The following is a 13387-nucleotide window of genomic DNA, read 5'->3' as shown; positions in this document are numbered from 1 at the left end:
CCTTTGTCTTCACTCCTGACTGATTGGGGATCCATTGATGAGTCCAACTCCTGAGCCTCTGGATGACAGTCCACTGAAGCACAGTAAGGACAGATTTTGATTTTTTTTTTTTTTTTGAGACAGAGTCTCGCTCTGTCACCCAGGCTGGAGTGCAGTGGTACCATCTCAGCTCACTGCAACTTCTGCCTCCTGGGTTCAAGTGATTCTCATGCTAGAAGGTAGGTTAAAGTTCCAGGTAAGCAGCTGTTTATAAGAAAATAAGTTAGAGTCTCATGCAAGGAAAGGCTGGGTTAGTCTCCTAGGTTTCTCTCTTTGTAAGAGGCTGGGTTCTGTAAGGAACAGAAGCTGGGTCAGAGTCCCAAGTTTCTCTATTTATAACCATAAAAGTACTATTAGTTAAAAAACATGGGAACTTCTCAGTCTACCAAAATATCCCTTTTTGAACCCCTGCTGGCTATATGCTCCACCAACTCTACCTGTTTCCTGTCTTGTTGGCATGATTTTACTAAGGATAATTTGGAACTTCAGGGGTTTCCTTGGGAAACTTTACATCTCCCCCAACTGTCTCCTCCAAAACCTCTCCCTTCCCATTGCTTCTGCTCCTCCTTCTTCCTTTTACCACCTTTGATCTTCCCTTTAAGCTCTCTTGAATCCTTGCATAGGTCACTCTTCAAACCCCTACCTCTTCCACCCCTCTATCCATTCCCGCCAGACCTTTCCCTTCCTACTTCAGTCTCTTAACTCCCTACAGTCACTTGAACTTTGGGACCCCTCCTCCCATCAGGGGCTCTCAAGAGACTGAGGGAACCCTAAAAGCAACCATCTGAGACTAAAAAAGAAAAAAAAACTAATTGGAAATAGACTAGACATTGAACCTTTAAATTCTTGAGTCTCCTTTGCCAGTAGAGGCAGCCCTTCTACCCTATCTGAGAAGGTTAACCTTACTTTGCCTGAAACACTTTCAGTGGCTTCCCCTGAGGTACTTGCCTTGACAGGCACTGCCAATTCCCTTAAGAGTCTATGCTCACCACCCTTCTTTGCTTTTAGACATATAACTGGACTTAAGTCAAAGCAGGTCCCAAAAGGTGAAGTACAAAGAATGACCCATGAGGATGTGTGTACACCAAAAGAACGGCACGATTCATTTAATTTATGCAGACAAATCTAAAGACTATACATGGATATGGATATCAAGGGTGTATGATAAAGGTGGAAGAAACAAAAAGTTGGATCGGGCTGAACTGATTGGTATGGGCCCACTAAGCAGAGATTCTGAATTTGATATTGCTGCTGGAGGGGTTAGAAAGGGCTCTAACAGTTTGGTTGGCTGGTTGGCTAAACATGGACCAAAAGGTGGCTTACACTAAATGAAGTTGAAATGCCAGAACTGCCTGGGTACTCTGCAGAGGAAGGTGTCCAAAGAATTGGACTGTTGGAGGGGATTTATCATGTGAGACCTGTTCATCTACTCTGGGAGGGTCCAGAGGACACACCTGTCACCAATGTGAGAAACAAATTTTTAAGGGGAGCCCGAGCATCCTTGAAGATGTCCAAGTGCTCTTGTCTGTAGGCTGGAACTTACAGTGGGAACTGCAGCCACTGAGTAGGGAAACCTAAGTGCAATGGGGGTAGTTGGATCCTGGGGTGGCAGGGGTTAAAGGGAGGTACTTAATTGCCAAATGCAAGGTGAACATGGCTACCACAATGGACAGCAGAGTCAAAGCAACAATCAGAATAGTCTGATTCACAGAGACCTATGGCACTGGCTAGTTGATCATGGTGTCCTGAGAAAAGAAACAGATAGGCAGTCTACACAATAATAAGTTGATCTGTATAAGTAGAGGAGTTCTAGGTCAAGTGAACAAAACTCTAACTCGAATCATAAAAGCACAAAGTCACAGCCCTTCAATCAATTCCCAGACTTGAGCCTATTTAGACTCAGACCCAGAACCCCTTGAATGAAGGGGAAGCCAGGTTTCCTTAGGGAAGGACCCTGGTACACTGCCAAAAACTTATACTATGAAATCTTTCTCCCAGTGTTCCCCAAAGGGACCTATGGCCTTTTATCAAGATAACTATGTATTGGGAAAAAAGAATAATCAGACATTTTGGGAATTACTGGACACTGCCTCTGAACTGCCACTAATTCCAGGAGACCCCAAACACCACTATGGTCCACCAGTCAGCGTAGGAGCTTACGAAGTGTAGTGGTTAATGGAGTTTTAGTTGAGGTCCATCTCACAGTGCATCCAGTGGGTCCCTGAACCTGTCCTGTGGTTATTTCCCCAGTTCCTGAATACATAATTGGAAGGACATATTCAGCAACCGGCAGAATCCCCATATTAGTTCCCTGACCTGTGGAATGAGGGCTCCTATGGTGGGAAAGGCCAAGTGAAGCCACTAGAGCTGCCTCTGCCTAGGAAAATAGTAAACCAAAAGCAATACCACATTCCTGGAGGGATTGCAGAAATCAGTGCTACCATCAGGGATATGAGGGATGCAGGGATGGTGATTCCCACCACATCCCCATTCACCTTGCCTATTTGGCCTGTGCAGAAAATAGATGGATTTTGAAGAGTGACAGATTACTGTAAACATCACCAAGTGGTGACTCTAATTACACTTGCTCTTCAAGATGTGGTTTCATTGCTTGAGCAAATTAACACATTCCCTGGTACCCTATGCAGCTATTGATCTGGCAAATGTTTTTTTGTGATACTTGTTAGTAAAGACCACTAGAAGCAGTTTGTTTTTGGCTGGCAAGGCCAGCTATACACCTGTACTGTCCTACCTCAGAGGTATATCAACTCTCCAGACCTATGTCATTATTTAGTCTGCAGGCATCTTGATCACCTTTCCCTTCCACAAGATATCACACTGGTCCATGACATTAATGAGATAATGCTGATTGGACCTAGTGAGCAAGAAGCAGCAACTACGCTAGACTTATGGGTAAGATATTTACATATCAGAGAGTGGGAAATAAATCTGAAAAAAAAATTAAGGGCCTTACACCTCAGGGAAATTTCTAGGGGTCCAGTGGTATAGAGCATGTCGAGATATCCCTTCTAAGGTGAAGCAAAAATTGTTGTATCTGGCCCCTCCTATAAGAAAAAGAGAAAAGGCACAATGCTTACTGGGCCTCTTTGGATTTTGGAGGTAACACATTCCTGATTTGGGTAAAGCTACTCTGGCCCATTTATCAAGTTATCCAAAAAGTAGCTAGTTTTCAGTGGGGACCAGAACAAGAGAAGACTCTACAACAGATCCAGGCTGCTGTGCAAGCTGCTCTGCTGCTTGGACCATATGATCCAGCACATCCAATGGTGCTTGAAGTGACAATGGCAGACAGGGATGCTGTTTGGAGCCTTTGGCAATCCCCTATAGGTGAATCACAGTGCAGATCTTTAGGATTTGGGAGCAAAGTCCTGCCATCCTGTAGTAGTGGATAACTACTCTCTTTCTGAGAAATAATTTTTGGCTTGCTATTGGGCCAGAATTTACTCACCCACTGAATTTAAGCACACTAGTTAGTGGAGAAGAAACTTAACAAGGATTCCCTCAGTAACAGCAAGTGAACATGGAAGAGCCCAGTGCTAAACCTCTGCCCCACAGTGGGGGTGTTGGAAATGTGGCATAGAGAAGACCCACTCCCCACTGCTGCCTATAGCACCCAAGTCCTTCTGATTGAGGCCCAGCCTGATGATGGTATAAGGCCAGCAGCAGGCTCTGGTGCACTGGGCCTGGGCATTATTGGGGCCATGTTGCTTGAGAATGTACCCCAAAGTGGGTAGTAAACTCCATCTACTAAGGCTAAATACGTGCACAAAATTGACAGTCAATAAGAACCATAAGGGAAAGTTAAAAAGATATATATATTTGGTCTTCATCACCTGATATGGTTTGGATCTGTGTCCCCTATAAATCTCATGTCAAATTGTAATCCCCAGTGTTGGAGATGGGGCCTGGTGGGAGGTGACTGGATCATGGTGGCGGATTTCTCAGGAATGGTTTAGCACCATCCCCTTGGTGCTGTTCTCATGAAAGTGAGTGAGTTCTCGTGAGATCTGGTTGTTTAAAGGTACGCAGCATCTCCCCCTCACTCTTGCTCTTGCTCCCACCATGTAATATGCTTGCTTCCCCTTTGCCTTCCGCCATGATTGGAAGCTTCCTGAGGCTTCCTCAGAAGCAGGAGCCTATGCTTCCTTTACAGCCTGCAGAACCGTGAGCGAATTAAACCTCTTTTCTTTATAAATTACCCAGTCTCAGGCATTTCTTTATAGCAATGTGAGAACAAACGGACTAATACATGGTGTAACTAATACATGGTGTAACCTCAGATCAGACATGATAACCCTGCAACCTTGGCCCTGCCCCCTCAGCCCTGAAAACAGATGGCCCTGTTCTCTGAAACTAAGGAGGCAATGGGTGCCCCCATCTCCCCAGCCTGTGCCTTCAGGGCCTGTGGTGGCAGCTGCAGCCCTACTAGCTTCTGAACTATCCTCAAAGTCATTCTTCCCTTTTCTTGAAGGATGACACGTGTTCACAGTCAAAATAGCTTTATCATCACATTTCCTGCTTATAGAATCCCAGAAGTCCAACAGCCTTCCTTCATTTTCTCCTGTCTCTGTCCCCTTCAGTCCAACCTGGAAGCATTTCTAGTGAGACAGTTGATTGGATCCACAAGTCACACACCTAATCTCTTTAGTAATCGGTTGTCCAGACACACCCTTGGTGTTCTTTCCAGAGTACACTTTCTGAATTTTTGCCATATGGATAGGCTGAAAATTTTCCACATCTTCAAGTTCTGGTACCTTTTTCCTAACAATTCTTTCTTCAATTTATCTCTTTCTTCTCACATTTTACATAAGCAGCACAGAGAAACCAGGCTGTGCTTTCAACACTGCTTGGAAATCTCCTCAGCTAAATATTCCGGTTCGTCACATACAAGTTCTACTTTTCACCCAACAGAACGCAATTCAGCCATGTTCTCCGGTACTTATAACAAGGATCGCTTTTCTTCCAGTTTGCAATAATATGTTCCTTATTTCTATCTGAGATCTCACTAAAAGTACCTTTAACATTCATGTTTCTACCAATAGTCTCATTAACGCAATCTAGGCTTTTTCTGTCAAGCATATCAAAACCTAGCCCCTAGCTCCAGCCTCTACCCGTTACCCAATTCCAAAGCCACTTTCACATTTTTAAGGTATTTATCACAGCCACACCCCATTTCCAAGTGTAAAACTCTGTATTAGTTTCCTAGGGCTGTTATAACAAAGTACCACAAACTAGAGGGCTCAAAACAAGAGAAATTTATTGTCTCACAGTTCTGGAGGCCAGAACTCCAAAACCAAGGTGTTAGCAGGGCCATACTCTCTTTGAAGGTGCTAGGGAAGGAACTGTTCCAGGCCTCTCTTAGCTTCTGGTGGCCTCAAGTGTTTCTTGGCTTACAGATGTATCATTCTAGTCACATTCCATCTTCTCCCTGTGTATCTTCATATTGTCTTCCCTCTGTGTGTGTGTTTGTGTGTGTGTGTGCGTGCGTATGTGTATATGTGTCTGTGTCCAGTTTTCTCCTTTTTATAAGGACACCAATTATATTAGATTAAAGCCCACCCTAATGATCTCATTTTAGCTTGATTACTTCTGTAAAGACTCTATTTCCAAATAAGGTCACATTCTGGGGGGCTGGGGTATTAGGACTTCAACATATTTTATTTGGGGGACACAATTTAACCCATAACAGGCTCCTCACAACTTCACAGGATGGTTGTCCTTACCCACTGAGAGCAGGTGGCTGTAGTTCTCCAACATTACATCCTGGTACAGGCGTCTTTGAGTAGAGTCCAGTTGCTGCCACTCCTCTCTACTGAAGTCCACAGTCACATCCTCAAATGACACTGATACCTGTAACAACACAATCTTGTTCAAGGCAACATGATCAGCACTGGAGGATGGAGAGAAAATAGATAGGAAGCTCTTTTTGATACTTTTTCATCATAATATACGATATGGTATGCCCATTAAATACTTAGTTTATATATATACACATATGTAATATTGTGTAGAATATAGAAATCTAATCATAAATTTCTGCTATTTATTATGTATGACATTTACTCTTCCATTTATTAAAAATTATAATTTTTAGTAAGGATTTGACCTTGATCCTATTTTGTTGCTCATTTTTATGAGAAATTTGTGCTCCATAACTTGTAGAAGGAAGCACATATATCCCTTCCATCCCAATTTTGAAAAATTTCACATAGCTCCCTCTCCTGTTGCTTTCATTTACTCTTCAAAAATATGGCCTCTTTCTCTTGATGCCCTTTTATTGCTCATTTCTAATTTAATTCCGTCATGGTCAGAAAGTATACTCTGTATGATTTCAACATATGGTCTATCTAGGATAATGGTCCATGTCCCCCTGAAAAGAATATATATTTGGCTATTGATGGCTGTATTGTTCTGTAATGTATAAATCAAGTTGGTTGAGTGTTGTTGAAATTTCCTGTTGCATCACTGATTTTGTTTTCTACTTGTTTAATCACTTATTTGTCAAGATTTTGGTAAAAACTGACAAATGTTAAAGTTTATATGGCTATGCGAAGGACCCAGAATAGCCAAAAGCAAGAAAAAGTATGAAGGATTTATACCCCCTAATGTTAAGATTTACTGTAAAGCTACAGTAATACAGGCAGTATGGGACGATGTATGCACAGACAGATATATCATTAGAACAGAATAAAGTCCAGAAACAGACCCACACATGTACGGACAATTGTTTTTTGACAAAAGTGCCAATGTGATTCAACGGGCGAAAGTGAAGTCTTTTCAACAAATTGTGTTGGAAGAGATAGATATCAGTATTAGGAAAAAAGCATAAACCTTGACCCACCCCTCACACCATATACAAAAATTAACAAAAATTAAGTTTCAGTATGACTGCATTGCTTTTATCAGACCAACCTTCATACACATAACAACTATAAACTCTGAACAAAAAATATTTTAAAAACTATCTAAAGATACTAAGGAGCAACCCAAGTCAGGCATCTATGGGAGGAGAGTTGACACTTAGAAGAGAGGCTGGCACTTTAGCTTGTGAATAGGCCCAGTCAGTGCCATGTGGGGTAACTAAAATTCCAAGAGAAGTGGTACATGCCTGTGGTCCCGGCTACTTGGGAGGCTGAGGCGGGAAGACTGATTAAACCTGAGAGGTCAAGGCTCAGTGAGCTATGATTGTGCCACTGCACTCCAGCCTGGGTGACAGAGTGAGACCCTGTCTCAAAAAAAAAAAAAAAAGAGAGAGAGAAAAGAAAAGAAAACCACCAGTGTTATTGACTTGAAGAATTGAAGGGGAGTTCTGCAGTCATCACTACCATTGGAAAATCAAGGGGGAATCCAGAAAGGCATTGAAAGAGAGAAGGGTGCCTAAATTCTGTGAATGAACTCTGCCCAGATCTCTGACTGACCAGCTGAATGAACTGGAATTTGAGCTACCACATACCACAGAGAAAACATTTCCTAGTTTGAGTCTAGCCAAGTTAAGGGCTCCCTACACAAAGCAAAACAAAAAAATCAACAATAGTCAGAGGAATTAAACAGAATCAAGCATCTCTAATATATGTTTCACAACAAAGATACAATCCAAAACAACTCAACAGAGAAAGAGACAGAAAGGTGTGGAGAGAAAGGGAAGAGGCTCAAGAGAAAATGCACTCAGAGACTGACCTGAGGTGATCCAGATGCTAGAATTAGCAGAAAAGCACTTTAAATCAGTTAGTTATAATTATGCTCAGAAACATACAAATATGTTCATAATGAATGATTAAATAGGATAGGCCAACTAAGAAATATAAACTATTAAAAAAAACTGAAAAATACAATCTGAAACTAAAAAGTTCACTGGATGGGCTTGACAGAAGAATAGAGGTAACTGAAGAAAGAGGTAATTAACTTAAACATAGACCAACAGAAATTATCCGATCTGAAAAGCAGAGAGAACAAAATTGAAAATAAAAACAAACAGAGTCTCAGGGATGATGCTATGGTTTCAATGTTTGTTATCCCTCCAAAATTCATGTTGAAATTTAATCCCAATGCAACAGTATTAAGAGGTATGACCTTTGGGAGTTATTTAGGTCATGAGGGCTCATGAATGGGTTAGTGTTCTTTTAAAGGGGCTGGAGGGAACTAGCTACATCCTTCCTTTTTGACCTTCCACACTTTCCACCACGTGAGGACACAGAATTCACCCCCTCTGGAGGACACAGCAACAAGGCGCCATCTTGGAAGCAGAGAGCAGCCCTCACTGGACACCTAAGCTGCTGGTGCCTTTATCTTGGACTTCTCAGCCTCCAGAATTGTGAGAAATAAATTTCTATTGTTTATAAGATACCAAATCTCAGGAATGTTGTTATAGTAGGACAAACAAACTAAAACAGATGAGTAAGACAAAAATCAAAAGATCTAACATACATGCAATTTAAGACCCAGAAGGAGAGAAGGGCAGAAAAGGTATTTTTAAAAATAATGTGCAGAAACTCCTCAAATTTGGTGAAAGACATACACTTATAGATTCAATAAGTTTTGCAAATTCCAAACAGAATAATCCACATAAAACCATTCCTAGGAGCATCATAGTCAAACTATTGAGAACCAAAGAAGACAAGATTTTAAAAGCAGCCAGAAAAGCCAAAAACAAACAAAAAATCCCCCCAAATATTACATACAGAGAAATGGTGATTCAAGTGACCACTTACTGCTCAACAGAAGAAGTGGAGGCTAAAACACAGTTGGATGGTACTTTTAAAATGCTGAAGAAAGTAAAGTATTATCTCGCTGGTTAAATGTTAGGAGTTCTTTGATTAGGTCTCGAGGCCTAGGAATAATTCTTCATGGCTTTTGGCTCCACACTCTGGGTCCTTGGCACCACCATCCTTCGTTTTTCATGAAAGGCAACAAAAGAGTTTGCTCAACCTGCTTCCTGCCAAAGAATTTTGGGGGGCCAAAATGTTTTTCCATTTTTTATTGTTTATATCCCTTTCAGTCCAAAGTGGTAGTATTTCTGCTAATATAGTTTGCTCTAAAATTTTATTTTTTGTGAATCTCACTGGGTTCACACCATTAGACAAAAGCTGTACACCCATAGATCTCTCTGAAATCTAGGATTTCTCTAACATTCTCCTTAAAATCTTTTTCAGCCTCCACCAACTTCTCAGTTTGAAGGACACTCCCACATTTTCAGGCTGTCCCATTCCCAGTACCAAAATCTGTGTTACTTATCTATTTGATGCATAGCAAATCACTCTAAAACTTAGGAAGTTAAAACAACTGAATCACTCAGCACAACAGCCTGCAAGAAACTGAATCTTACCAACAATCACTTGAGTAAGCTTGGAAGTGGATCCTTCCCTTCAAGATGAATGCAGCCCCAGCCAACATGGACTGCAGCCTTGTGAGAGACCCTGAGTGAGAGGACCCATGTAAGCCACACCTGGATTCCTGACCTACAGAAACTGTGAGGTAATAGATGAGGGCAGCTCACAACATGGCACCTTCCTTCATCAGAGCAAGCGAGAAGAGCCAGAGACAGTATGCCAGCAAGCTATCTTACAATCTCCTTTTTTTTTAGATGAAGTCTCGCTCTGTCGCCCAGGCTGGAGTGCAGTGGTGCGATCTCAGCTCACTGCAACCTCCGCCTCCCTGGTTCAGGCAATTCTCTGCCTCAGCCTCCCGAGCAGCTGGGATTACAGGTGCCCACCACCACGCCTGGCTAATTTTTGTATTTTTAGTACAGACAGGGTTTCACCATCTTGGCCAGGCTGATGTTGAACTCCTGACTTCATGATCCACCTGCCTCGGCCTCCCAAAGTGCTGGGATTACAGGCATGAGCCACCACGCCCAGCCACAATCTCTTATAACCTAACCTCAGAAGGGCCATCCCATCACTTTTGCCATATTCTATTTATTAGAAGCAAGTCACTAGGTCCAGCCCACACATAAAGGGAAGTGGATTACACAAGGGTGTGAATACTGAGTAGTGGGGATCACTGAGAGCCATTTTAGAAGGCTGCTTACTACAGTGTATCAAAATTTGTGAAAAGCAGATAAAAGACAAATTTACAAGGAAATTTATAGCTTTAAACACTTATATTACAAAAGTCTAAATCAGTGTCCTCAAATTTACCCTCAAGGAGCCATTAGCTAATAGAAAATGAAGGACCAAATAAATCTAAAGGAAGTAAAAGAAAGGAATTACTAAAGAACAGAAATAGAAAACAAATCATAGAAAAAGTTAACAAAAAATTAACTTGAGCTAGATTATAGACCTAAACATAAAAGCTGAAACTAAAAATGCCCTAGAAGGAAATGTAAGAGGTTATCTTTGCAACCTTGACGTAAGCATGGATTTCTTGACATAGTACAAAAAGCCCCAGCCATAAAAGAAAATCTTCAAAAACTGGACCTTATCAAAATTAAAACTTCTGCTCATCAAAAGACGCTATTGAGAAAATGAAAAGTGAAGCCACAGACTGGGAGAAAATATTTACAATACATATACAAAACACCCATATTAAGAATGTAGAAAGAACTCCTAGAAAGTAGTAAGAAAAAGACACACAGCCCAATTTTTTTTAATGAGCAAAATACTTGAGCAGACACAAAAAAGATATACAAACGGCCAATAAAGCACATGAAAAGATGTTCACCATCATTAGTTGTAAGGGAAATGCAATTTAAGCTATATTGAGAAAGCATAGACACTCACTAGAAAAGCTAAAATTAGAAAGAAACTCAAAAATTGCTGGTAGGAATGTAAAACCAAGCCATCACTTTGGAAACTTGTTTGACAATTTCTTTTTTTGTTTTTTTTTTGTTTTGTTTTTGAGACAGAGTCTTGCTCTGTCACCCTGGCTGGAGGCAGTGGTGTGATCTTGGCTCACTGCAACCTCTGCCTCCTGGGTTCAAGCGATTCTCATGCCTCAGCCTCCCTAGTAGCTGGGATTACAGGCGTGTGCCACCACACCCGGCTAATTTTTGTATTTTTAGTAGAGACAGAGTTTCGCCATGTTGGCGAGGCTGGTTTTGAACACCTGGCCTCAAGTGATCCGCCCACCTCAGCCTCCCAAACTATTGGGATTACAGGCCTGAGCCACTGTGCCAGACCTTGTTTGACAATTTCTAATAAAGTTAAACATATACCTACCATATAATTTAGCAATTCCATTTCTTAGTAGTTACTAAAAAGAAATTAAAACATACATCCTCAGAAAACTTACATAAGAATGCCCATAGCAGGCTTGATTCATGATAATCAGAAACTAGACACATTCTAAATGTTCATCAACACATGAATGTCTACACAAATTGTGGTGTCTTCATACAATGGAATACTCAGCAACAAAAAAGGAAAAATCCACGGATAGACACAACAACCTGGAAGAATCTCAAAAGCATTATGCTATTTTACAAACAGAAGCCAAACACTGAAGTCAGACACAGATGGTTTGATTCCATTACAAAGACAGGACAATCAAGAATTTTAATCTACAGGGATTTAAAACCTTAACAATGGTTGTTGCCTCAAGGGGAGAATACTGACTGGTCAAGAGGGAACTTTCTATATTTTAATTTGTATGCTGGCCACATGGGTGTGTATATATATGTACATATATGTGTGTATATGGGTGCGTATATATATGTACATATATATATATACACACATATACTTGTCAAAACTCATCAAACTATACATTTAAGATCTGGGCAATTCAGTATATTTCAAATATAACTCAATTTCAAAAACCACAAAAAACAAAAGGGCATGTTAGAAACATATTCATGCCTATAATCCCAGCACTTCGGGAGGATTGCTTGAGGCCAGAAGCTCGAGACTAGGCTGGGCAACACAGTGAGACCCCATCTCTAAAAAAAAATTAAAAATTAGCCAGGCATGGTGGTATAAGCCTGTAGTCCCAGTTGCCTGGAAGGCTGAGGAGGGAGGATCTTTTGAGCCCAGGAGTTTGAGGTTACAGTGATCTATGGATGCACCACTGCATTCCAAGCCTGAGTGACAGAGTGAGACCCTGACTCTAAAAATAAAATAAAATAAAATAAATATATTGAAATATATTCAGGGTACACTGTGGGCCCCAAATAGAAAACAGTCAATTCTACTGGGGATGTAAGTTTAGGTTCCATAAAGTTGGTGCAGTTTAAATTGGCTCTCGGGAAAAAAAATTAATTGAAAAGATAAGTGGGGGAAATACTTTCCAGAAGAGACAAGGAAAATAAGTGTGGAAACAGGAAAATACATGGTGAATTAAGTAAAGAGCAAACAGCTCTGTAAAAAAGAGAGAATACTATTTGTATGTCAGTCCTATGGTTTGAATATTTGTCCCCTCTGTCACAGGTAGGCAGCGACTATCTGGGGCCAGTGGCACAGGGATAAGAAGAATTTACCAAGACAGTTGTAGGTGAAGAAAGGCAGATTTATTAGAGAAAGTAGGAAAATATGTTGCAAGGGTGCAATGGGCAGACCAGCAAGAGAGGAGCTAACTGCAAGGAAAGAAAGGCTTGCTGGGGATTTTATAGAATGGTGTTTATGATGTATGCTGAAGAGGGCTTTGTGCAGTACTGATAACATCAGCTGAAGGTCTGGTGATAGTTGGGCGCGGGAAGATTGCGAGTTATTTGTGCAGGAGGGCTATGTGTCCTGGACCATGAAGAAAGGCAGACTTGTAGCTTATCTGCTTTATCTTTTTGTTTCCTTCAGTCCCACTAGCCCAACTCCTTTTCCCTAATTAGGACTCCACACCCTCCAAAATGGATTAGTCCATTCATAGATTAATGGGTTATCACAGGAATGGAACTTGTGGCTTTCTAAGAAGAGGAAGAGAGACTGAGCTAGCACACTCAATCCCCTCGCCATGTGATACCCTGCACCACCTCAGGACCCTGCAGAGTCCCCACCAACGAGAAGGCCCTCACCAGATGTGGTCCCTTGACCTAGGACTTCTCAGCCTCCATAACTATAAGAAATAAATTCCTTTTCTTTATAAATTACCCAGTTTCAGGTATTCTGTTATAAGCAACAGAAAATGGAAGTAAGACAATTAGGGAGGTGATTATGAGAAAAACATTCAGGTAAGTATGCTGGAGTCTGATCATGGAAATAGCATGAATTCTTTTAAGTAACCGTTTGCCAATGAAGTGTTTTATATATCAAGAAAGAGGTATTACTGACTTTTATATTAAAATTATTATCCCACCCACAAGTACTTCATTTCAGGGTACACAAATAATTGATTTTGGAAATTTATTCTTTACAGAAGAATTCCAGCTGAGAAATGCTAATAAAAGCAATGATCACGAGGC

The 13387-nt window shown here is 41.1% G+C and overlaps 1 protein-coding gene across 4 annotated transcripts in view; it reads right to left on the bottom strand.

Moving 5' to 3' along the window:
* The window catches only part of ZNF81 (zinc finger protein 81), a 94766-nt gene that overhangs the window by 29654 nt on the left and 51725 nt on the right, over positions 1 to 13387 (bottom strand). For all 4 annotated transcript variants that reach the window (XM_055375678.2, XM_004064086.4, XM_055375677.2 and 1 more), the window contains one exon: positions 5784 to 5910. In XM_055375678.2, the coding sequence (XP_055231653.1) occupies positions 5784 to 5910 (127 nt within the window). The remainder of the gene's footprint in view (positions 1 to 5783; positions 5911 to 13387) is intronic.

Source organism: Gorilla gorilla, chromosome X (genome assembly GCF_029281585.2).
Source record: "Gorilla gorilla gorilla isolate KB3781 chromosome X, NHGRI_mGorGor1-v2.1_pri, whole genome shotgun sequence".
Taxonomy (NCBI): domain Eukaryota; kingdom Metazoa; phylum Chordata; class Mammalia; order Primates; family Hominidae; genus Gorilla; species Gorilla gorilla.
This window is presented reverse-complemented; position numbering and strand designations above follow the sequence as displayed.